The sequence below is a fragment of the Sorex araneus genome, chromosome 10, assembly GCF_027595985.1.
Source record: "Sorex araneus isolate mSorAra2 chromosome 10, mSorAra2.pri, whole genome shotgun sequence".
Lineage (NCBI taxonomy): Eukaryota > Metazoa > Chordata > Mammalia > Eulipotyphla > Soricidae > Sorex > Sorex araneus.
In genome coordinates this window covers 31,239,422-31,266,279 of record NC_073311.1, presented here as the reverse complement: position 1 = coordinate 31,266,279, position 26,858 = coordinate 31,239,422, and the positions used below count along the sequence as shown (strand labels likewise).

Here is a 26,858-nt window from a genome sequence, read left to right as displayed (position 1 = left end):
TTCCTGAGTGCAGAGCCAGGAGTGACCCCTGTGCATCGCCGGGTGTGACCCAAAAAGCAAAACAACAACAACAACAACAACAAAAATAAAATAAATAAAATTGGAGAATTCTTATTAAAAAAAAAGGAGAGAAAGAAAAGCTAAAGCCATTTCCCCCATAAGGTAGAATCTGTAAACAAGATGCTCTCAGTGAAAACATTGCTAAGTCTAGGTGTAGCCTAGAGTGCAGATGCCATGGCACATGGGATGCTGACAGAGGATCATTTTTCAAATGCTACCTGCAGCTCCTGTGCTAGTCCATCTGGCTGTGATTTCTAGTTCTCATTTTTTCTGCCTCGATGTCACACCTGCACGTTGTCTTTGTCATTTTCTTTCCTATTCTTTCCTAGTCCTTTTCCTACCATAGCAAAGAAAATAATTTTTCCATCTGACATTCCAAGGGAACTGAAATAAGACATTGCTGCATGTAAGGTGGGGTCCAGGAGTGAGCAAGGAGGCCTTAAACACAAACCAGGGATCTCCTGGCTGATGGGAGAAAACCTAGATGGGAATGGAAGATCAGATTCCCTAGGGCTGTTCTATTATTTAGAGGCAAACAGCACACACACAAAAATACCAGCAGAGCGATAGCACAGCAGGTAGGGGGCTTGCCTTGCACATGGCCAACCCCGGTTCGATTCCTCCGTCCCTCTTGGAGAGCCTGGCAAGCTACCAAGAGTATCCTGCCTGCATGGTAGCGCCTGGCAAGCTACCCGTGGCGAATTCAATATGCCAAAAACAGTAACAAGAAGTCTCACAATAGAGACGTTACTGGTGCCTGCTCGAGCAAATCAGTGAACAATGGGAAGACAGTGCTACAGTGCTACAACACAGAAAACAACATCATCTCTTTCCAAACCCATACAAGAGTTTAGAAATACTCCCTTGGATCTATTGACCTTAATCTATCTATTAACCTTAGTTGTTCTAGCTTGCAGATTATTTTTGTTGTTTTGTTTTTGTTTGGGGGCCACGCTCAGCTGTGCTAAAGGCTTACTCGTGGCTCTGCATTCAGGGATAGCTTCTGACAGGGCTTGGAGGACCATAGGGGGTGTCAGGGATCAAACCCAGGTTGATTGCATACAAAGCAAATGCCCTGCCCACTGCACTATAGTTATGGCCCCTAGGTTGCAATTATGTAATGACAAGGTGCTGTTTCTAGAGAAGCATCAGGAATCTAAATGCACAGAAGTGATTTTCTAATCCTCCAATTAAACCAAAAGCAGCACATGATTCTGGGAAGGGGACCACCACATTACTTGTGGGTTGTGACTTTAAAAATGACAAAACCATTTTGAAACCATACTTGACAAAAATCTTGGCTTGCACACCAAGTGTTAGTGTTTTACAAAATTTTCAATTTTTTCTTGGTACTGATTGATTAGCTCGGTTATTTATTAAATGAGTTATAACTAGGAAACTTTCTTTTCAGGAAAGGGAAATCATCTGAATTCAAAGCTCACACAGCTCCAGTTCGTGGTGTGGACTTTTCAGCCGATGGTCAATATTTAGCTACAGCCTCGGAAGACAAATCCATCAAAATATGGAACATGTACCGCCAGCGCTTCTTATATTCCTTGTACCGGCATACACACTGGGTGCGCTGTGCCAAGTAAGTGTAAACGTTTCCGCGTAAGATCCAAGTTCCCCAAAAGGGGATTGAGGACAAATTTATAGATTGAAAAATCTTTTATTGTGTGCCTGAGACACAATTGTGTAGGTAACAGTGGTAAACAGAAGCCAAAGACCTTTCTCTTCAAGAAGATTTTTCTTGGGGTAGGGGGATCACACCCGAGGATGCACAGGGGTTACTCCTGGCTGTGCACTCAGGAACTACTCCTGGCGGTGCTCAGGGAACCATATGGGATGCTGGGAATGGAACCCAGGTCAGCCGCGTGCAAGGCAAATGCCCTACCCGCTGTGCTATCGCTCCAGCCCCTTCTTTTCTATTATTATTATTATTTGGTTTTTGAATCACACCCAGTGATGCTCCGGGGTTACTCCTGGCTCTGGACTCAGGAATTTCTACTAGCGGTGCTCAAGGGACTATATGGGATGCTGGGAGTCAAATCTGGGTCGGCTGCGTGCAAGGCAAACGCCTTACCTACTATACTGTTGCTCCAGCCCCTGGACTGTACTTTTTCAAAGAGGGTGTCAAGAAGCTCCCTCGCAATGAGGGTGACTTTGAGCAGAAGCCTAGACGGGGTGGGGGAGGAGAGGGCGTGAATCTCGAAGATATTTGGGCAAGGAGTATCCAGGCTAGAGGAAACCATGTGTGACGGCCCTGACCCGGAACCTGGTGACTGAGCACATGCAAGGGATTGGTGGGGAGCAAGGTGTGCGGGGAAGGAAGGGAACGGGACCGCCAAGGGCTGCCGAAGCTGGGTCTAAAACAGCTCTGACGTTTGCCGTTACCCGCATGGAGATGAAATATGCCGCTAGAGCAGGTGCCTTTCTCTGACTTCTCTTAACGAGGGACTCTGGTGTGTGTAGAGGACGGACCGTGCAAGGTCTCAGGGAGGCGATGGAGGGAGGCCACTTCTGTCCCGATTCTGTTTCTCAGCAATTTCAAGAAAATTCAGTTAATGGGTCAGGTTTGACGTTCTGCATGGAGAATTTTTACGTGGCTCCACTAATATTCTTATTCATTTTGGTTTCTATATGTTCCAATTGATGACTTTTATTCTCTACACAGCTCCTCTTGATAGTATCCTTATCTTGCTAAGTCCTGAGGATATTTTTTCTTTCTCATTTTTTTTTTGGGGGGGGTCACACCTGGCGATGCATAGGGGTTACTCCTGGCTTTGCACTCAGGAATTACTCCTGGCAGTGCTCAGGGGACCGTATGGGATGCTGGGAATTGAACCTGGGTGGGCTACATGCAAGGCAAACACCCTACCCACTGTGCTATCGCTCCCAGCCCCGTTCTTTCTCATTTTTTTTGTTACTTTTTAAAAAAAATTATTTTGTGCGTGTGCATATGAGAATGATCATATGAAATTCTGCAAAGGCCTTTTGGGGGGAATGTTCTTCGACAATAATTTGGTAAAATTGAATGGTAAAGATTTCACCTTCTTGACGGCTTTCCATGGAAGTACTGTAGAGTATGAGTCTCTCTCACACATTTATTGCATATCCCGTTTCCTCTGTGGCTGGTCTTATTGCAGTTAAAAATCTAAAGAGTTGAGAGGGTGTGACTGGCCCCCTAGGCCTGGCTGCCCAGCATGTTTGTGCAACTTTCTTGTGGGAATCTCTCCTGGCTGGGGTCATCGTAGACTAGGGCTTTCTTTCAGCAGAGGGTCTGAAGTTCCAAAAGTTGTTTTTTCGCTCTTTACTCCGAGGGGAGACTACTCAGGGGGAAATTGAATCACCTGCACAGTAACTTCAGGAGAGTCTGAAAGAGAAACCAGATGGCAGTCCTGGCTTCCCAAGGTCACGGGGCATAGCATTCTCTCATGGCCTTTGTCCTGTGCCTGGGAAGACAGAGCAAGGACTCTGTCACACATGGGACCAGGAGAGAATTTGCTGAAAATAAATCCTGAGTGGAGTTCATGCTCAATTCAGTCAGCCTGATCAATGGCTGAATAAATAGCAGTACCCCTACATTATTAGGGGGAAAAAAGAAAAGAAAGAAAGAGAATAAATCCTGACAGGTCGTTTTCCAGGAAAGGCAGTGCAGTGAGGCTTTCTCTGATGAGTCTACACGCCTCCCAAGAGAGTTGGGGCTTCCGTTCTGCACCGCCTGTTCCTGCTCTTTGTCTCTTACTGCGACTGGCCTGTTGACATAGGGAGTTGGTTCCAGCAGAGTGACAGCACAGGGAAGGTAGAGCTTAGAGTCACTGGCACATGATCCTGGAGACGTGGCCCAACTACCCTTGGTCTGCTCGCTTAGAAAAAACGTTTTCCTTATTTACAGTGGACACTAACCAAGTTAACATAGAAAATGTCAATGACTCTCAGCTTTGAAATTCTCTAACTTCTGTTTTTTTTCTTTGAGGGATTTATTAGGACTCTTCTAGGGATTTTATAAGGCTTATATTCTTGTCACAGTTTGGAGCATAGTGTTTGGGGTTGTTACTGCAGGTAGCTATTATGCACTGAATGCATTTTATGTATTTAACTCACAGAGGGACTATTTCAGAACCCTCCGGTCTGAAAATCACTGCCTTTTAATTGGAGTGTTTAGCCAGTGGAACTACGTAACTAGTTCAAGAGTTAGGTTTAAGTTTAGCATTTTACTCTTTTGTTTGTCCCATTTCTATTTTTTCTTTTTTTCGTTTCCTTTTATTTTAGAGCAGTCATCTATTTTTGTTGTTTTTTTGTTTGGTTTAGAGGTCACACCTGACCTGACCGTGCTCAGGGAGTAGTCCCAGCTCAGTGCTTGGGGGTCATTCCCAGCAGTGCTCAGGGGACCGTGTGTAACCAGGGCTCAGAACCTACATGCAAAGCATTTGATCAGCCCCCCCCCCCTTTTTTTTTTTTGCTTTTTGGGTCACACCCAGCGATGCTCAGGGGTTACTCCTGGCTTTGCACTCAGGAATTACTCCTGGCAGTGCTTGGGGGACCATATGGGATGCCGGGGATCGAACCCGGGTTGGCCGCGTGCAAGGCAAACGCCCTACCCGCTGTGCTATCGCTCCAGCCCCCAGCCCTTGAACTATTCCCTGAACCCTACAGTACTTCTTTCTTAGCGTCCTTTTAAATCTCCTCTGTTAGTCCTTTAGCTTTTCTTTCTCTCTTCTTATTTGATTACTGATATCTTCTAGAACTTTCCCCCACTTTCAACCTTGTTTTTTTCCTTTGAGCCCCCATTCCACTGATTTGATCTGCCTAGTTTTGTGCCATCACCACCGCATATTCTCTCTCTGTGTATATATATGCATATATATACGATATATATTTGGAATATATATAATAAATATATATAAATATATATATATATATTTGATTTTCACCTGTGATCCCCCTTGAAATATCCTGAAGGGCTCACAGAGCACCTCTATGACTCCCAGTTGAGAAACACTACACTATTCTAGAAGTTACAATATACATCATAATGTCAGAATCTATATTTGAATTGTGTTCCATCTTCTTTGTAATGTTAGAACTTACAAATATATATATGTATATATGTGTGTATATATATATATATATATATATACTATATTTCTGTTTCCCCATTTCTTTTTTTTTTTTTTTTTTTTTTTACTTTTTGGGTCACACCCAGCAATGCACAGGGGTTACTCCTGGCTTTGCACTCAGGAATTGCTCCTGGCAGTGCTTGGGGGATGCCGGGGATCGAACCCGTGTCTGCTGCGTACAAGGCAAATGCCCTATCCGCTGTGCTATTGCTCCGGCCCCTGTTTCCCCATTTCTTGACAATTTTACTTCTCTATGTCATGAGTCCACAATGCATTAAGCAACCATCTCCTTTTAAAGAACATTAAAATTTTCTGTCAATTAATTTTTGTATTTATTCCTTTTGTGAAAACACAAGTTTTCAGGTGGTATCATTTTTACTTTCAGCTTTTTGTTATTCTTTTCAAAGAATTGTTTTACTGAGATGTAGAATTTTTCTAAGGGACACTTATTTTTTAAAAAAAAATTTATTAGTGAATCAGCGTGAGATACAGTTACAAACTTATGAATTTCGTGTTTGCATTTCAGTCATGCAATGATAGTTTACCCATTCCTCCACCAGTGCCCATTCTCCTCCACCAATGTTCCCAGTATCCCTTCTATCAACCCCACCTCATTCCCCCCACCCCACCCCACCTCTGCGGCAGGGCATTTCTAAGGGACATTTATCTCTTAGCATTTTGAAGATGTTATTTACTGCCTTCTGGTATTTTTTGTTGTTGTTTGCCTTTTTGGGCCACACCCAGCGATATTCAAGGATTACTCCTGGGTCTACGTTTAGAGATCACTCCTGGTGGTTCACAGAGAACCATATGGGATGCTGAGGATCGAACCCAGGTGGGCTTCATTCAAGGCGTGTGCTTTACCCACTGTGCTATTGCTCTGGCCCCTGCATGTTTCACTGTTCAGGCAACTGTCATTTTTATATTCCTCCTCATATGTAATATGTCTTTTTTTAAAAAAAAACTCTACTTTTAATATTTTTCTTTTTAACAATCTGGCCATAATGTGCCTAGGAATGATTTTGTATATTTTTGTGGTTGACCAATTGATAGTTTTATCCTATTTGGAAGCATTTTTTTACTATTATTATTTTATTGAATCACTGAGATAAAAGCATTACAAAGTTGTTCATGACTGTTGGAACAGTCATACAATGTTCCAACACCCATCCTCCACCAGTGTAATTTCCCAGCACCAGTGTCCCCAGTTTCCCTCCCACCCTCCCAAACCATCCCCCATCCCCACCTGTCTATATGGCAGGCACCTCTCTTCTCTCTCTTCCTCTTTTTCTCTCTCATTTTAGGTATTGTGGTTTGCAATACAGATGCTGAAAGGTTATCACATATATCTTTATCTGCTTTCAACACGCAATTCTTGTCCAGAGTGATCATTTCCAATTACTGTTGTCATAATGTACCCTCTTCTATCTTAACTACTCTCCACCGCCCACACGCTTGTGGTAATTTCCGAACACTGGCCAGTCTTCCTGGCCCATTTTTCCTAACCTTGGTTATAAGTTTCCTACTTTTTTATATATCCCACAAATGAATGCAGTCATTCTGAATCTGTCCCTCTCCTTCTGACTCATTTCAGTGAGCATGATACTCTCCAAGTTCATCCATTTATAGGCAAGTTTCATGACCTCATTTTTCGTAACAGCTGTGTATTATTCCACTGTGTAGATTTGCTATAGTTTCTTTATCCAGTTGTCTATTCTCGGGCACTCAGGTTGTTTCCAGGTTCTGGCTATGGTGAATTAGTGCTACAGTGAACATAGGCGTGCAGACAGTGTTTCTACTGTGTGTTTTTGGATCCCCATGGTATATTCCCAGAAGTGATACTGCTGGGTCAAATGAAATGTCAATTTCTAGTTTTTGAGGAATGTCCATATTGTTTTCTAAAAAGACTGGATCAGTTATCATGAAAAAAGTTTTTTGATGTATTTTTCTGCTCGACTTTCTTTTTTTCTGGGTTTCCAAATTCACATGTATTTTGACCACTTACTGTTGGCACATAGCTTATTGAGACTGTGTTCATTTTTTTCAAATATTTTTTTCTGTTTGTGTTTCAGTTGGTTTGTTGGTTTCCTTTTTATTGGCCTGTCTTTAAGCTCTCTGCTGTTTTTATCCTTGTAGGGTCCAGGCTACTCTGAATGGGTAAATGTATCTGTTTCTCTAAGGAGATTTCCCACTTGTTTTATTTCACCCAGATTTTTCTTTCAAACCTTAAACATACTTAATGACTCATTGAGGTTGTTTTCTTCTGATAAGACAGCCCATCAAATATGACATCTCTGTCACATTCAAATTAAAAATGTAGGATTTTTTGTATGTTATGTTTTTCTTGTGTATTCAAATGGTGCTAAGTGTTTGTGAGTTTAGGTTACTCTATCATTATCTAAGTGCTTAGTTTTGATATGTTTACCTTTGAGTAACTTGAGGGTATAGGGTGCATGAATTTGTGTAGTAAAAATCCTCTTATAACTCAGTCAGTTCTCTACATAGGTATGTTCTGCATCCAGAAATTGGACCAACTTACATCTGAAGTTGGCTGAATCTGAATGAAGAATCTATGGACAGAAAAAGATCTCCATTAAATGGAACCAGATAGTACAAGGATCAACTATTACTAACTTTCTGCTGGCCTGGTTAAATTCTGTTGTGACTTGGATTTAGACTTTTAGGGTGGACTTGAGTAGCCTTTAATCTCAGACTGAAGTATTGATATTCAGCTGAGACCTTATAGTAGTCACCAAAGTTTGCATAGAACTTGAACGTCTCTCAGTACTGTGTACCCTCAGTAACCTTTGTTCAGTCAGGCGTTCAGCAGTTGTTCCTGCCAAGTCTTGTTGCCCTGTGAATGAGCAGCTTTGTGTTTGACGAGAGGCTTGAAGGATTCTTAAGAAGACAAGGATGGGGGTGCTCTTTATACTTTTTTTTTGGTACCCTGTCCTCAAAACCCAGCCCTTTTGTAATTTCTGAGTTCTGATTCTGTTTCCTCTGCCCACCGAGACTGCTGCTGTCTCCTTGGGCTCTACACTCTTGTGCCATCGTGTGGAAGATGCTCCCCAGGAGAAATCTGGTATGGAATTCGTTCTCACAGTATTTGTTTTCCATCTCTTAAGAGTCACAACCTCTGCTGTCTCTTACCCAGCACCTGAAAGACAGTTGCTTCATATATTCTGCTCAATTGTATGATTGATTTTGCTGAGCTAGTAAGATTAGAAATTCTAGCTAGAATACTCTTCCCATAGAAGTTGGCCCTGGTAGAGGGATTGGTGTTGAATTATTGTATGCCTAAAATGCAACTATCAGTAACTTTATAAGTCAGGGCACATTAATAAAAATATTTTTAAAATAGATTATTCTTCCCATGACTAGAAATTTTTCCCAAGGAATTTATTGGTGTCTGAAAAACCAGTGTTGAAATCTGTAGAGGTGAATAATACATGCAGGAATATAGCCAGGAAGAGGAGCCAGGGAGATCTGAATGACAGAAGTGACTGTTGTGTTCACCCGATGCTGGTGAGGCTCCGGGTTCAATCCCCAGCACTGCCCGCATCCTCCACTGGATCTCAGGGGCCCGCAGCTTGGTATCCCCCATGCCACAGTGACGTGTGCAGTCTCTAGTGTGAGTATCCGTGTGAGCACCGAAGCCAATTTTGTCACCCTTGGCAAGCATTATAGCCAAGATATGTGTGTGAGTAACACAACAGAAATGAGTGTCATCCCCGGGGGAACACATGCAAGCACTACAACCAAGTTGTGTGTGGCCACCAACAAGCCATTGCAACAATGACAAAATTGAAGGGAATGGGAATTGATGGTGTTGATGAGGATCACCAAGAAAAAAAATGATGAAGAAAAATATGTCAGAAGAAACTCGTCCAACAAGTTCACGGAAAGTCAATGTAAAGCTATAGGGATTAAAATATCATGTCGATGATGCAGGATTAAGAAAATAGGTCAGGGAAAACCCAAAAGCAACTCCATATATGTTTTAATGCAAAGGTGGCATTTCTAGTGGAAAAGTGGATGGATTATTTCATATGTAATTGGATAGAAATTGGATTTCTATTTGGAAGAATATTGAGTTGTATCTTTATAACAGGGAGCATTGAGGGGAAGTGCAGTTAGGACAGAAAAGGGACCATTATGACCATGATAGTTGGAAATGATCACTCTGGACACAAACTGAGTGCTGAAAGGAGGTAAAGAAATAACAGTATTGCAAACAATAGTGCCTAAAAAAGAAAGTGAGAGAGATAGACAGACAGACAGAAGAAAAGTACCTGCCATAGAGGCAAACAGAGGGGTTGGGGAGGAAAGGTGGGCAGGAAGGAAACTGGGAATGTTGGTGGTGGGAAATGTGCACCAAATGAAGGGACTGATGTTGGAACATTGTATGACCAAGACTCTGTCAGGAACAACTTTGTAACAGTATCTCAGGGTGACTTAGTTTTTTAAAAATTTCAGATTATCAGCTAAATATTACAAATAGTCCAAATGATACTGTTCATCCTCCCAGTGCATAGACAATGTAGCTAAGTGAATGTAGAAAATCTACAGAGCAGCAATCTCCCTTGATTTGAGTCATTGAACTTTAATTGTCTGCCATGCTCTTCGTGATTAGGATGCTGTCTGTGTCTGAGCCTTCTGCTTACGTGGAGGTTATTTCTGGATCCCAGATTTACTCTGTGGAACATAGAGAGGGAGCCCTCTCACGTGTAAGAATAGGTGACTAATGGCTAACTATGATCTCTAGACTTGTCATTGTTTGACCTTATGTCTTGAAATATTTTAGGGTATATTCTTTTTTAAAAAATTTTTTATTTATTTATTTTTTAAAATTTTTATCGAATCACCATGTGGAAAGTTACAAAGTTCTCAGGTTTATGTCTCAGTTATACAATATTCAAACACCCATCCCTTTACCAGTGCCCATATTCCACCACCAAAACCCCCAGTATACCCCCTGCCCCCACCTCCCACCCCCAACTGTATAACTGATGAATTTCACTTCATTAGGGTATATTCTGTTGTAAAACATTTATTGTAATAAAGAATATTAACACAAAGTGAAGTGTTCAAGAACAAGTGAATGGGTAAGCTGTGTGCATATACACATGGGAATGCTATTTGATGATAAGAAAATCATGTAGTTTGCTGCTCTGTGGGTATAGAATAATAGCATGATGGGTGAAGTCAGTCAGAAGGAAAGAGACAGAAACAGTGATCTCTCTTGTATGTAAGGAAATAACAATAACAAAGTAAGGAAATAACAAATGCTCAAAGGCATCAGAACCTAAGAGCTAGCTGACAGAACTAAGTTTACCATGGTGGAGGCTGGGAAGAGGTGTGAGGGTGTGGGTGGAGGGGTCAGATCAAGGGGAAGAATTGGGACAGTGGTGGAGGGAGGTGGCCACTCTGGAGGATGTAGCACTGAAATATTTGCATAAAGCCTTGTCACTAACATTACTGTAAACCATGGTATCTAAAATTATAGAAGGGGCTGGATTGATAGCACAGCGGGTAGGGCTTGCACTCGGGCAACCTGGATTCAAATCCCAGCATCCCATATGGTCCCCTGAGCACCGCCAGGAGTAATTCCTGAGTGCAGAGCCAGGAATAACCCCTGTGCATTGCCGGGTGTGACCCAAAAAGCAAATAATACTACTACTAATAATAATTAATTAAAAAATAAATAAAATTATAGAAAATTGCATATATATTAGTATTATATATTTAAGTATATATTCTACATAGTATATACACTAGTATATTTATTAGTATAGTCTGTTTTTGCTGTAGTAAATGTGGTTTACAACATGGTGTAAGTTTGTTAATGCAGCTTCGCGTCTGGATAAATGTGTGTACCAGACCACATCAAACACAAAAGGCTTAATTACTTTCTATAACCACTCAATTGATCCTTGCTACCCATTGTGCTAATTTCATACCCCCTCGCCCTCTGGTAGCCACTATTCTTTTGTCAAAAATCTAAGAGTTGATTTTGTTTTGTTTAGTAGCTGGCTTTTCATTCTGCAGGAGTAAAATCATGCAGCAATTGCCTTTTTCTTTCAGGCTTATTTTCCTTAGCATGGTCCTCTCAAGAACAATGCTTATTATCACAAAGAGTAAGATTTCATATTTTCTTTGAGAGCTGAGCATTGTGCATGTACCACATCTTCTGTATCACTTTATGTGTATTCAAAAAATGAATACGAGGCCCATGACTCTCTCGCGATGCTTGCGTTTGGTGGTCTAGCGCCCCTTCCCCAGCCCCGGGGCAGCCAATGGTGACAGGCAGATGAAGGAGGAATCGAGGGCCAGGCTGGTTGGTATCAATTGCAGTTTATTCCAATCTTATCTCCATTCTCTCCTGATTCTCCTTCCCAGATTCTCCTTCATCCTTTATTCTCCCTCATGCTACCTCTTGGATTCTGCTCCTCCATTCTTCTTGCCCACTCTTACAGCTGTAGTTATCTCCCAAATCATGAGGGGATGAGGGTAGCAATTACACCTAAGTGTGGCCATTCAATCAACATGTAAGGTCCCTCCCTCAGGGGAAGCTTCTTCCAGGACAAACTCTTTCAGCAAGAAGACCTGCCTAAGGGTGAAATACCATGTATGAGTGCGTTTCTCCTTTCCTTGGTCCAACAACCATTTAAACATTCATCTTAATTCTACTTCTTAGTAATATTAATCATGTTGTATGGACACAGTAAGAGATACATTAAGCTTACAGGATTGCTCTCCTGGGGACATCTCACTATAGATCTCAGGTTACAGTGCTCAGGCCAGATAAGACTTTCCTAACCCTAGCAAGGTCCTAATCTAGTTGTTACTTTTTGGATCATGACAGAATTTTTCCATGACCATGCTCTTAACTTATAGTTAAATATTACGGTATGTGGCCTGGCCCATTTTGATGCCAGGGTAGCTCACAGCTACAAGCCAGGGTCCACATGCCAGGTTCCATTCAGTCCCTCGTCGGGACCCTGCTTTTGGGGTGCTAGAAACTAAGGGCAACTGAGGCTTAAGTCGAGAAAACAGATGTCCAGGAGTGAATATTATTCAGAGCCAGTTAACTCCCAAGTTACAAACGCATAGAATTAACTGTCTTCCTGTTTCTATACAAAAAGGACATTACTCTAAAGTAACTATGCAAAGGACATAAGGAGAAGAGAAGAGCAATATTTAACTTACAAATAAAAATCCAGAGTCCTTCGAAGGGTCTGACCTTACAAGTCAACCAGAGTCAGATTGAGGATAGAGGTGATAGACCGGTTGGGGAAGCAGAGCACAGAGAAAGAGGTTACAGATAAACACAGAGGAATGGGAGTGCCTCGGGAGCACTGTGATGGGTGTAACCCAATAAATCTAAGCTCCCTGTGGCAAGAGAGACAGGACATACCACTGTTGCCATAAAATGTTTAGATCTGTATTCCCATAAACAGAGGAATGGGGGTGCCTCAGGAGCATTGTGATGGGTATTACTCAGTAAATCTAAACTTTCCCTGGCAAGGGAGAAAGTACATACGAATGTTACCCTACATCTCCTCCTTTTCTGTTTACAAAAACACAGAAATTTGAAATGGAAGAACAATTCCAATCACAAAACAGTCTGATTTTTTGTTCTAAAACTTCAGCCCACTCTTGGACCCAGAACAGTGCTTGTGGTAAAGTGCCCAGTTGTCCTGCACTATCCAGGGGTGATGAGAGTCATTGCATCATGTTTTGAAGAAATGAAGTGTCCGGATCAAAATTTGAGGAGTTGTTCTTGCAACAACAGCAGTAGTGGTTCACAGCAATGAGTCCCAGGGGAGCAGTTATTAGAAGTCTGATGAACTTTAGGGAGCACTAGATCAGGAGCATCACAGCCTCTGTCAGGAATCCTTTAGTAGGGGGATACGGCCATTCTCTGGTCAGGTTCACGGGCAGCTACAGATGTGCAAGCTAGCTTATGTTTGAGAAAGAACACTTTTTTAAATTTTTTTATAATAAATTTATTTATTTTTAATTAGTGAATCACCATGAGGGTACAGTTACGGATTTATACACATTTGTGCTTATGCTTCCCTCATACAAAGTTCGGGAACCCATCCCTTCACCAGTGCCCATACTCCACCACCAGTAAACCCAGCATCCCTCCCATCCTCCCCAATCCCATCTCCCCCCACCCCACCCTGTCACTGTGGCAGGGCATTCCCTTCTGTTCTCTCCCTCAAATTAGCTATTGTGGTTTGCAATAAAGGTGTTGAGTGGCCACTGTGCTCAGTCTCTAGCCCTCATTCAGCCCGCAACTCCCTTCTCCCGAATGGCCTTCGACTACATTATAGTTGGTGATCCCTTCTCTGAGTTGCCATTTCCCCAGAATGTGAGGCCAGCTTCCAAGCCATGGAGTCAACCTCCTGGTACTTGTTTCTACAATTCTTGGGTGTTAGTCTCCCACTCTGTTATTCTATATACCATAGATGAGTGCAATTGAGAAAGAACACTTTTGAAACGTTATCAGAGGCTTTGAGCATTGGAGTTTGGTACATCTCTGTGCCTGGAGGCAGAGAAAAAGACGGGGAGCTCCGATACAAAAAGATATCCTAGAGAGAAATGAAAAGATGCTCCTATTAAAAGCCATTCCTCCTTCTGGGACTGAGGCACCTGTGAATTCCAAGGAGAGGGTAAAAGTAAGGAATTGTTAACCCAAAATATGGGGTGCTGGTGTTGTCCAGTCCACAACCTGTAAATGAAGGATATAAGGAATGTTCCTGATGTGACCTCATGATATGTTTAAGGAGCAAGAGGCCTTTGCTGCAGGTCCTGACGCTGGCTTCTCCTCTGAGTTCCTTGTGACTTCCATCTGAAATCAGCTTGGCAATGGCTTGGGGCTGGAATTTGGAGGGTTCTAAGTCTCTGATGGTCTGAGAGCCAGATCAGGCAGATGAATTCGACTCCTGATGAGATGTAATGGGACCCAAAGATTCTTAGTGGGGTTATCTGTTGAAACAAAAGCATAGCCTTTTCCTCAAATGAGGAGTTTTCCTGTTACCCATTCTTTGTCAATTTTAACCCAAATAGGAGAGTTAATTGTTTCCTGGGCTGGATCGATAGCACAGTGGTAGGGTGTTCGCCTTTCACGCAGCTCCGCCCCTCTCAGAGAGCCCAGCAAGCTACCGAGAGTATCGCACCCGCATGGCAGAGCCTGGTAAGCTCCCCGTGGCGTATTGGATGTGCCAAAAACAGTAACAAATAAGTTTCACAATCAAGAGACATTATTGGTGCCCGCTCGAACAAATCGATGAGCAATGGGATGACAATGACAGTGACAATTGTTTCCTGAATCTGTGCATCTTCATGAAAATGCCTTCCAGCTGCTGTATATGGCCCTCCTTGAGATAAAATTTAAAAGTTTAAAGAGAATAATGTCAAAGACAAGGAGCCAAATGGGAGCATACCTCCCTCCATGCCTCCTTTTTTTTTTTTTAACAGTGCCCAACTCATAGGTCCAGGAAGACCAGATGAGATCTGATATGAGGAATAACACAGGTTCAGAGCACTTGTGTAAAAGAGCCTGTAGCTGCTGAAGCGATTGTTGAACTATAGCAACTTTATCCATTAATGGGCATCTAGATTGTTACTTGGTTACTTTAAGTAGTCCTGCAGTGACTATAGGAATACATGTATCTTTTCAAATCAGTATTTTTTGATTTCATGAGTAAATACCCAGCCGTGAAATTGCTGGATCATATTCTGTATTTAGCATTTTGAGTATTCCCTGTGCTATTAGCAAATGCATGCTTGTGCATTCCCTACAGCAGGACTAAGTTCAGCAGTTTTCTTCCTGCCCTCTTGCCAGTACTTGTTGGTGTTATTTGGTGGGGGAGGGCCACACCTGACGATCCTCAGAAATTACTCCTGAATCTGCACCATGGTTCCCTGGTGGTGCACAGGGGACTAGATGGAATGCTGGGGATTGATCCATGTGTGCAAGCCAAACGCCCTACCCACTGTACCCCAGTGGTGGTGATTTTTTACATAAGTGATTCCCATGGGTGTGGATGTCTCACAGAAGCTCTGATTTACATTTTCCTATTAATAAAAAATGATGAGTTTTATGTTCTCATTGACCATCTGTATGTCTTTGAAGGGGTGTCTGTTCAGATCCCCTGCCTGTTGTTTGATGTGTGTATATAGTTGGGTTTTATGGGTCTCTATATATTTTGTTTTCTATATATTTTGAACATTAATCTTTTGTCAGATGTGGGGGTTAGAAATTGCTTTTTTTTTTCTGCGGTGTAAAAAAATTTTTTCAGTAAGTTGCTTTTTTCCTCCCTGCTCTGTGAAAGAAAATTTTCAGCTTTGTTTAGTTCCATTTGTTTTGTTTTGACTTTTCTTTCTTTTTTTAAATTAATTTATTTTTTAATTAGTGAATCACCATGAGGGTACAGTTACAGATTTATACATTTTCGTGCTCATGTTTCCCTCATACAATGTTTGAGAACCCATCCCTTCACCAGTGCCCAATCTCCACCACCAATAAACCCAGCATCCCTCCCACCCCTCAATCCCATCCTCCCCACCCCACCCCGCCTCTGTGGCAGGGTATTCCCTTTTGTTATCTCTCTCCAATTGGGTGTTGTGGTTTGCAATAGGTTTGTTGAGTGGCCATGGTATTCAGTCTCTAGTCTGCTTTCAGCACTTATCACCCTTTCCCTGCGTGGCCTCCAACCACATTTTACTTGGTGTTCCCTTCTCTATCTAAGCTGCCTTTTCCCCAGAATGTGAGGCCAGCTTCAAAGCCATGGGATCAACCTCCTGGTACTTATTTCTACTATTCTTAGGTGTTAGTCTCCTACTCTGTTGTTTTATATTCCACAGATGAGTGCAATCTTTCTATGTCTGTCTCTCTTTCTGACTCATTTTACTTAGCATGATACTTTTCTTTTTTTTTTTTTTTTTTTAATAATTTATTTATTTTTAATTAGAGAATCACCGTGAGGGTACAGTTACAGATTTATGCACTTTTGTGCTTATACTTCCCTCATACAAAGTTCGGGAACCCATCCCTTCACCAGTGCCCATTCTCCACCACCCGTAAACCAGGCGTCCCTCCCACCCTCCCCACTCCCATCTCCCCCCCACCCCACCCTGCCACTGTGGCAGGGCATTCCCTTCTGTTCTCTCTCTCTAATTAGCTGTTGTGGTTTGCAATAAAGGTGTTCAGTGGCCGCTGTGTTCAGTCTCTAGCCCTCATTCAGCCCGCAACTCCTTTCCCCCACATGGCCTTCAACTACAATGTAGTTGGTGATCGCTTCTCTGAGTTGCCCTTTCCCCGGAACGTGAGGCCAGCCGAGAAGCCATGGGGTCAACCTCCTGGTACTTATTTCTACGGTTCTTGGGTATTAGTCTCCCACTCTGATATTCTATATACCATAGATGAGTGCAGTCTTTCTATGTCTGTCTCTCTCTTTCTGACTCATTTCACTCAGCATGAAACTTTTCATGCCCATCCACTTAACTACAAAATTCTTGACTTCCTTTTTTCTAACAGCTGCATAGTATTCCATTGTATAGATGTACCAAAGTTTCCTCAACCAGTCATCCGTTTTGGGGCATTCGGGTTTTTTCCAGATTCTGGCTATTGTAAACAGTGCTGCGATGAACATACATGTGCAGATGTTGTTTCGATTGTACTTTTTTGCCTCTCTGGGATATATTCCCAGCAGTGGTATTGCTGGGTCAAATGGGAGCTCAACCTCTAGTTTTCTGAGAGTCGTCCATACTGTTTTCCAAAAGGGCTGAACTAGCCGGCATTCCCACCAGCAGTGTAGAAGGGTCCCTTTCTCCCCACATCCTCTCCAACAGCGGTTGCTTTTGTTCTTTTGGATGTGTGCCATTCTCTGTGGTGTGAGGTGGTGTCTCATGGTTGTTTTATCTGCATTTCCCTGATGATTAGTGATGCAGAGCACTTTTTCATGTGCCTTTTGGCCATTTGTATCTCTTCCTTGGGAAAGTTTCTTTTCATTTCTTCGGCCCATTTTCTGATGGGGTTGGATGTTTTCTTCTTGTAGAGTTCAACCAGTGCCTTATATACCCTTGATATCAACCCCTTATCTGATGGGTATTGTGTAAATATCCTTTCCCATTCTGTAGATAGTCTTTGTATTCTGGTCACTGTATCTTTTGCGGTGCAGAAGCTTTTTAGTTTAATGTAGTCCCATTTGTTTATCTCTGTTTTTACTTGCTTGGCCAGTTGCATGTCATCTTTGAAGATACCTTTATCTTCAATATCGTGGAGGGTTTTGCCGACCTTGTCTTCAATGTACCTTATGGTTTGTGGTCTGATGTGGAGGTCTTTAATCCATTTTGATCTGATTTTTGTGCATGGTGTCAGGTCGAGGTGTTTTGACTTTTCTTTACACTATTGCTGAATCCCCCAAAATATTTGTAAGGCAATGTCAGTTTATTCCATGGAATTTCTTATCTCTGTTTTATGGTTTTAACTCTTAAGCGGTAGTTAAGTTTTAACCCATTTCTTTTTCTTTTTGGGTCACACCTGGCGATGCACAGGGCTTACTCATGGCTCATGCACACAGGGATTACTCCTGGCTGTGCTCAGGGGACCAAAGAGGATGCTGGGGATTGAACCCAGGTTGGTCTCGTGCAAGGCAAATGCCCTACCTGCTGTGCTATCACTCCAGTCCCAGTTTTAACCCATTTTGAAATAATTTTCATATATGTTGTAAGATGGTGATCTAGTGTCATTCTTTCATGTGTGGCTGCCCTGTGTTCCTTGTCATCATTTGTTGAAGAAACTTTCCTTTCTCCACTGTAAGTGTCACTGTCATCCCGTTGCTCATCGATTTGCTCGAGTGGGCACCAGTAATGTCTCCATTGTCAGACTTGTTGTTACTATTTTTGGCATATCAAGAGCCTAGCAAGCTACTGAGAGTATCTCACCCGCATTGCAGAGCCTGGCAAGCTACCCGTGCATATTTGATATGCCAAAAACTATAAGTATAAATATAAATTATTCTGGGTTTTTCTTTTCTTTCTTTCTTTTTTTCTTTTTAGATATTTGTGTTACAGGTGTTACTGGTAGGGGACCACATGGGATTCAGGCAATCAAACCCAGGGTCAGCCGCGTGCAAGGCAAACACTCTACACACTGTACTATCACTCCAGCACCATGAATTATTCTAAGAAAATGTACTGAGATGCTAATTCATTGGGGGAGGGGAGGGGGGAGGAGACCAGGAAAGGCCTTTCTTGAGATAGTGACACCAAAAACGAGACATTGAAGTAAAATCCATTAAGGTATTTTAAATGAGATAATGCATAGAGAGGTAATTTTGTGGTACAGGAAATAGAATGCAAGAAAATCCTTGAAGCAAGGGCAAGGACCGAGTAGAGAGGTTCAGTTGAGCCAGAAATAGAAGATGGATGAGGAGATGAGAGGGTTTAGTAAGCATAAGGCAGCCATGCTTTTCCCAAGGATGTGAAACCACTGAAAAGTTTCAGTCACAAAAGAGTTGATTTAAGAGGTAGAGGTCCCCACTGTTGCTTGTAAAGAGAGCAAGAAAGCAGAGTCCATTGTGTTTTGAAAAGACCCGGCCTGATAATGGGTTGAATGTGAGAGAATGAAAGAAAAAGAGAACTCCAGCTTGACACCTATGATTCTGGCTTCAATAACCGCTTACTAAGGGGAGGGGTGGAAGAAAGGGAACACTGGGGTAGGAGCAGCTTGGGGAGGAAGACGATGCATTCAGATTTGGGTAGTCAGTTATGGGTGGGGATCCCCTGAGAAAAAGCCATGGGTGCTGGAGTGTTCTCTCAGGAGACCCGGGTTCCATGGTCCTTCAGGAACCCCAGGAGCAGCCCCTTTGAGGTGTTGCCTCCCCACCAAAAAAGCATGTTTCATGGTGTACTTGAAACATTTATATCTCTCTCTTCTGCTTTTAGTCGTTTAAGAGTTGAAAGAATGACAGTTATTTATTTTTTTCTTTTTTAAAAAATTTTTAATTAGTGAATCACCGTGAGAGTACAGTTACAGATTTATTCATTTTTGTGCTCATGTTTCCCCCATACAAAATTCGAGAACCCACCCCTTCACCAGTGCCCATTCTCCACCACCAATAAACCCAGCATCCCTCCCACCCTCCCCAGTCCCGTCTCCCCGACCCCACTCTGCCACTGTGGCAGGGTATTCCCTTTGGTTCTCTCTCTCTGATTAGGTGTTGTGGTTTGCAATAAAGGTGTTGAGTGGCCATTGTGTTCAGTCTCTAGTCTACATTAGGCACGCATCACCCTTCCGCCCCGCATGGCCTCCGATCACATTTTACTTGGTGTTCCCTTCTCTATCTGAGTTGCCCAGAATGAGAGACCAGCCTCCAAGCCATGGAGTCAACCTCCTGGTACTTATTTCTACTGTTCTTGGGTGTTAGGAATGACAGTTATTTTATCCAACAGATTGTCCCTTCTAATGTTGACCAAAAGAATCAGTGAGACCGGAGAGAATACAGTGGGCAGGACCCTTCCCTCACGTGTGGCCAATTCAGGATCAGCTCCTGGCACCACGTACGGTCCCCCGAGCCCCACCAGGAGTGATCACTGAGCTCAGAGCCACAAGATAGTCCGGAGTGCCACGGGGTGTGGGACCAACACAAAACAGCCGAAAAGGAAAATTTTCAAAAGAACAGGCGTTTTCCTTATTGTCTTAACTTTATTTTCAATTTGTGAGCACAAAAATCCTACCAAAGCAAAATCTGATCCCATGCATCTGTATTTAAAAAAAAAAACAAAAAAGATTTGATGAAAGTTTTAGGTTTGAAAGTGATCCAAATTCCCTCTGTATATGATCCAAATTCCCTCATTATACAAATAGAAAACAGCACCAGGGTGGATGTGAGATTTTCAAGGTTATGTGTCCAGGCAGTTCAGAGATGGCGTCATACTCAGTACTCTAGCTGGGCACTCTTGGTTTCCAAGACTTTTTATTGCTTCCCCCTCCTGTGAATAGCCCCCAGTTTAAAAGTACCTCTGACTAATTTGTTTCTTAAGGAATATGAACAGCGCCTGCTCTGGTTTTAGAGGCAGAATTTTTAGAGCCATTTTGGCAAAGAATATTTATTCTACATGCTAAGAAATAACTGAAGGAAAATTCCAATCTCGGATTAAGGCACTTAAAACATCCCGTGGTTCATAGGTTCATGAACCCCTTTAACTATTAAAACAGTAATTCTACGGCATGTTAATGGAACGTTCAATTTTATTCGTTTCAGGTTCTCTTTAGATTCTAAGTTCAGAAGTTCCTAATAAGCAACATGGGCTTTTTATTTATTTATTTATTTATTTTGCTTTTTGGGTCACACCCGGTGATGCACAGGGGTTAACTCCAGGCTCTGCAGTCAGGAATCACTCCTGGCAGTGCTCGGGGGACCATGTGGGATGCTGGGAATCAAACCCAGGTCGACCTCGTGCAAGGCAAACGACCTACCTGCTGTGCTATCGCTCCAGCCTCCAAATTGGGCTTTTTAAAACATGAGAATCAGTCTAAAGAGAAGTTCAAGAATTTTCTCATTCTCACAAACGAATACCGGTAGATTATTAGAGACCCAAGAGTCGTAACTAAATTAGCTTCTCAAATCCTTACCTGACTACGTCTGCTGGTGCATTAGTCACCATTGACTCACGTTGTATTTATTATGGTGACACACTCTCCAGAACTTTTAAAAGGTGGGAGAGTAGAATTGCATTAGAGAAATTATGTCTCAGTAAAAATATTTCCTTCTTAAAAAACATAAAACATGCCCCACCTAGATGTTACTTGAGCCCTGGGTAGACAAAGGATTAGACTTTTCTTAGTTAATGCTCAGTCAGAGAGAAGTCTGTTTCACAGATGCAAACCTAGAATGAATGTGTTTGTTTTTTTTAAATGGTGGATCCAGGGAGGAGGGAGAAAATCCTAGCCACTGTCCACTTTCAGATGCTCCACAGAAGAAGAGAGGCCCTGTGTACTGAGAACATAAACAAGGGTTATTCTGTAGTTTCCATCAGAGAAGGTGGATGCCCTCAGCCCTCTCTTTTTTGGTTATGTTGAGATGGAGCTAGAAAAACCCCTCTCTGCCTGACACTAGCTGTTGTTTTTTTTTTTCCTCAGCGTCCCCTTTCGTCCCTCACTTCCCTGACATTCACATCCCCCAAATTTCTTCCACAATGAAACTTTCTCTCCAGATACACAGAGCCTCTGTGAGAGCGACTTGAGCACAGAGATCTTAACAATCTCATCTGCCTCAGTATTTCTCCATTCAGGACGGCTCGGTGCCTGGTTCTGACAGAGAGGAACTTGGTAAATAGTTTAATAAATAAGTAAACACCTTCTCCAGAAGCCCTTCAGAGAGGCTGATTGGCCACATTTAGCTTTTTGTTAGTGAGAGTCTGGTGGTTCACCTGTACATCCATCAGAGCCTGATCAGGTAGCAGTCTATGAACATTGCTTCATGGCTTCATATCACTTCAGAACTTCTTGGTAACACAGAAGCCACACAGCACATTGTGCATTAAATCAAAGTTCTTATACTTTTTTGCACTGAAGACCCCATTCCACTTGAGAAATTTTTGCATGACCCTGTGTATATAAAATATAAAGATCAAATATTTACTATAAATCAACCATAGTCTTTTAAACCAATTTTGTTAACCTCACATTCATTTACATGGACCCAGATGGAGTTATGTTTAGGAAACTGGGCTCTAAGTAATTTGGTTGGTCTGTAGGAGAAACTCTGCTTCCTCCTGACCGAGATTTAAGTGGAGTCACTGAGAGGTTTGGCTGTGGAACTGGATTGCCTGGGTCACATCCCTCTGACCTTGTTACTCTTGTCAGTTACTGATCCTTGGTATGCTTGGCTCATTCATCTGTAAAGTAAGGCTTGTAGCAGCAACCTGTTTTTTATAGGACTATTTTGAGGATTAAGTAGTAGCTATGAGTATTGTGTTAAGAATCACGCGAGGATCTCTGTGCTCAATAAATGTGTGTCTAGGATAATGACGATGGTGGTGGTAATGGCATTTGATCAATGATGCCATAGGATATTTTTGTTTGATTTTTAACAAAAAATAAGAAAAATTATTTTAAAAATAATTTAAATAATTATTTTATATGATTATCATAAATTACAAATTAAATTTATATAATATATAATATTACTATATTATAATGGCAGCAGTGTGTATTATATTAAAAAATAATGAGAACATAAATTAAAATGGATCAAAACTTTATTTATTTTCCCTTTTTTGCTTTTTGGGTCATATCCAGCAATGCTCAGGGGTTACTCCTGACTCTGCCCTCAGGGATCACTCCTGGCAGTGTTCAAAGGACCATGTGAGATGCTGGGAATTGAACCGGGGCCAGCTGCATGCAAGGCAAGCACTTTACTGCTCAACTGTCTCTCCAGTCCCCCAACCATTTCTTTACTATTATAAGCTTCATTACAGTTTTGGTCGTATGAGCAATAAAGCCTCCTTGGGTCATATGGATAACACTAGTAAGTAGAAGAAATAGAAGAAAGAAATATTCAGTGGTTTTAAAAAAAATTAAGGTGCTTGGCTTGAGGGGAATACAGAGTTAAATGAAACTTACAGCAGATGCCATAAATCAAAATGATTTAAATAAAAATAAAAAAGGAATGTGGTTGGTCTATGTAATGTATTTTTGATCTTTTAATGGTCCGTGTCATTCCAAACTTATTTTAGGTGCTGCATTTTATCCTAACAGTGGTCTCCGGCCTGACTCGCTGCTAGTGGTGATGGTAGTAATTGTTGGAACCCTTCTTTCTTGTGCTTTCTAGATTTTCACCAGATGGAAGACTAATTGTATCATGCAGTGAGGATAAAACCGTTAAAATTTGGGATACAGCCAGTAAGCAGTGTGTTAACAACTTTACTGATTCTGTAGGGTAAGCGCATTTTCTTTGTGCATTTCTCTGGGTTGCTTTGCTAAGAAGGCATTTGATTATTTCAATGAAAGAAAGAATCAAGAAGAAAGAAATCTAAATCATAGATTATCTTATCTTTTCTCCCAGGTTTGCAAATTTTGTGGATTTCAATCCGAATGGTACATGCATAGCTTCGGCAGGTTCTGATCACACTGTGAAAATCTGGGATATAAGAGTGAACAAATTACTCCAGCATTATCAAGGTAACACTTTCCACAGCAGAACTGAATCAGCTGTTGAATGAGCTCCTCCAGGAAACTGAAATGGACAGATCATGCTTCTCAGTATGTGCTGTGGTTCCTAATGAGAGTCAGGAGCTGCCTTTGAACGGAGGAGAGAGTCACTGATTCTCATTGAGGGCAAGAGAGTCTTACAAAGGTGCAAGAGTGCAGAAAGAGAGAGACTATGACAGTGAGGCCAACCTGTGTAAAGTTCAAACTGTAAAGTTGCCTTCTCTAGGAGCTATCTGGGATAGAAATTATCTCACTTCATGTAAATAAGTAATAGGGACTGGAGAGATAGTACTGTGTAAGGTCCTTGCTAGGGTTCAATCCTTTGCATACCCATATGGTTCCCTGAGCACTGCCAGGAGTAATTCCTGAGTGTAGAGTCAGGAATAACCCCTGAGCATCACTGGGTGAGGCCCCAAAACAAAACCTAAAGAAATGAAACAAAACCCAAATAAACAAACAAACCCCTCCCCCCAAAAAATAGTAGAAAACTATCTTTTAGTGTGCCTATATAAATACAATTAAAAGAGAAATGAATCAATGCCTTGCTTTGTATTGGATTTACATTTTATCTGCATTTCCCTTTCTTAATAAGGTACATGTTCCATGTAACTGACATTGTGCTAAATTCTCCTAACAGCCCTAAGTCCCATGGTAAAGCTAAAAAATTGAGACAAAGAGGGTAAGCAACTGTTCAAATAATTCACAGAGCTGCCTTGGACCTTTGCCTTGTATAGGGAAGGATAAACATTTGATCGCTGTGTTATACTGCCTCCTACTGAATGACAGTATTCAGAAAGGCTTTCCCCAATGGCAAGAACGCCTCATTTCCAGGTATCACCCTTAGTCCCAAGCCACTAATTGGTAACCTATCAAATTTGGCTTGAACCATTTATTAAGGTCAACTTGTCTAGCTTGTATACTTGTATATGATCTAGTGGTAAACCCAGCTGCATGATTTATTGGTAACAAGTCTTCATTCCTGAAGACTTCATAGTTGTGTGGTGAACAAGATCCCCTTTCCTTGACACACCTGCTTTTAAAACTATACTGTCTCATTTGCTGGAAGCTTAACAAGTCAAGATGATAAACTACCTATTCATACATTAGTGCTCTATTTGGAATTCTGATTTTGTGGTAGATATTGCCTTTAATGGGGCTGGAGCGATAGCAGAGTGGTAGTGTGTTCACCTTTCACGCAGCCGACCCGTGTTCGATTTCTCCACCCCTCTCAGAGAGCCTGGCAAGCTACCAAGAGTATCTAGCCTGCACGGCAGAGCCTAGCAAGCTACCCATGGCATATTGGATATGCCAAAGACAGTAACAATAAGTCTCACAATGAGAGACATTACTGGTGCCCACTCAAACAAATTGATGAGCAACGGGATGACAGTGACAGTGATATTGCCTTTAAAAAATTCCTGCTGTCAACTCATATTGTTAATAGGTTAAAGGAACATCTTTATTATTATTAAGAATAGTTCTCTAAGTTTACTTTTATTTTCTGCAAATCAGTTCACAGTGGTGGAGTTAATTGTGTGTCATTCCATCCTTCGGGAAACTATCTCATCACTGCTTCTTCAGATGCTACGCTTAAGATTCTGGATCTTTTAGAAGGAAGGCTCATCTATACGCTTCAGGGACACACGGTACTGATATTAAGATATTTGCTTTTAGTATAATATATATTTTAAAGTTTTGATCTATTTTTATTTTTTTTATTTATTTATTTTTTTTTTTGCTTTTTGGGTCACACCCAGCGATGCTCAGGGGTTACTCCTGGCTTTGCACTCAGGAATTACTCCTGGCAGTGCTTGGGGGACCATATGGGATGCCGGGGATCGAACCCAGGTCGGCCGCGTGCAAGGCAAACGCCCAACCCGCTGTGCTATCGCTCCGGCCCCCTTGATCTATTTTTAATATGTTTTCATTCTTTATTTTTTTTTCGTGGTTTTGGATTTCTGTATTTTAGTAACTAAGTCCAGCAAAATTTCTGCCAGAAATTTCATCATTGCAATCTTGTACCTCTTTATTGGTCCTTATAAGATGGTGGTCGCCATGCCTTCCCCCCCCCAAAAAAAAAATGGAAAAGTGGAGAGAGAAAAACCTTTCCCCTCCTGGGGCGGCATGGTGCCGCGGCTTAGTCTAGAGACATTTCTGCAAGAAGCTGCTGGTACCAAAAGTATGTTACCTGGCCTCCAGGATCATGGTCATCCAGCAACGGAGAGGCCACACACGTGCAGCCACCCGGGTCACATCTCAGCGGAGAGAGACCTATATTTTCATTCTTTTCCCAAATGTAGTACCCATTTCGGCCATCAAACACCCCTTTCAAGTCTTTTTTTCAGTCCTCTGTAAGCAACTCTTAGGAATAGTAGTATTATAATTCTTGTCAAAATCAGAGCATATCTTTCAATATCCATTAAATATCCTCTCCGGTATATGGTATAGTATTCTATTTATACATTATAATTTATATTGTACTTAACTGATTAACTCATTGTAAAAGCCCTTTTCCTGAGGTGGCAGCTGTTTCACTAGCTGCATCACTGTCTTTACTATGTTCTCTGACTTTTCCTGTGGGGAGGGAGGCCTGCCTGGGTCCAGCTCAGCCAAATCAGACCCCTCTGGGATTCAGTTCTGGAAAGTCCATTTGTGCACAAATGAACCCACATTCTTTTTTTTTTATTCAATCAGTAAAAAAGATATCTGGGTTTTAGTGTATCTTTTTTTTTTTTTTCCGGTTGTCTTTAGAGCTTCTTCTGGAGAATCGGCTTATTCAGACATCACCCACCCCCCTGCGCTCCTCCCACCCCCAGTGTATAATGTAATACAGAAAAACTTGTTTTTGAAAGTTCTTATTTATTGGCAAGTTCAATGAACACAAAAACATAGGTGCTTTGTAGATGATACAGATTAATACCATCTACTTATGATTCCGTTCAATAAATATTTATGGAAGCCTAAAGAGTCATTTTGGAAAAGTTATCTATTTATACAAGAAAAGTTTAAACTATGCCTCCTTTTTTGGAAGTTCTCAAAATTTGGGAATGCATCCTTTAAAGATGAATAAGTAAATAAAAGCTAAGTTGGTACTTCCCTTTAACCAAGTGTAAGAAGGGGAATGGTTCTTGTGGTGCAGGAGAGAAGAGGTTCTCTCTGTTTTCATCTGTCATGTGCTTCGCTTCCTCATTTGCTCTGCAGCTGTGTTTGAGTGGAAGAGAAATAGATACTAACTAGCTCATGTTTGTGTAACCATGGATTTAGGGTGAGTAAACAATCAATAAAAGCAGATCAGAATTTATAGAAAAATTAATTCCAGAGAATTACAGAATAATAGGGGGGAAAAGTTTTAAAAATCTTTCAGGAGAAAAACACTGAACGCAGGATGGAGTTTTTCAGAGTCTAGAAGGTGTTTATGAGGATATAATAACCTTAGTCTGTGGGTT

General features: G+C 41.7%; 1 protein-coding gene across 3 annotated transcripts in view; it reads left to right on the top strand.

The window, feature by feature from the left end:
* POC1B (POC1 centriolar protein B) overlaps positions 1-26,858 on the top strand; it is a 111,331-nt gene that overhangs the window by 32,846 nt on the left and 51,627 nt on the right. For all 3 annotated transcript variants that reach the window (XM_004602730.2, XM_055118469.1, XM_055118470.1), the window contains exons 4-7: positions 1,472-1,651; positions 23,033-23,140; positions 23,267-23,382; positions 24,925-25,058. In XM_004602730.2, coding sequence (XP_004602787.2) covers positions 1,472-1,651; positions 23,033-23,140; positions 23,267-23,382; positions 24,925-25,058 — 538 coding nt within the window. The remainder of the gene's footprint in view (positions 1-1,471; positions 1,652-23,032; positions 23,141-23,266; positions 23,383-24,924; positions 25,059-26,858) is intronic.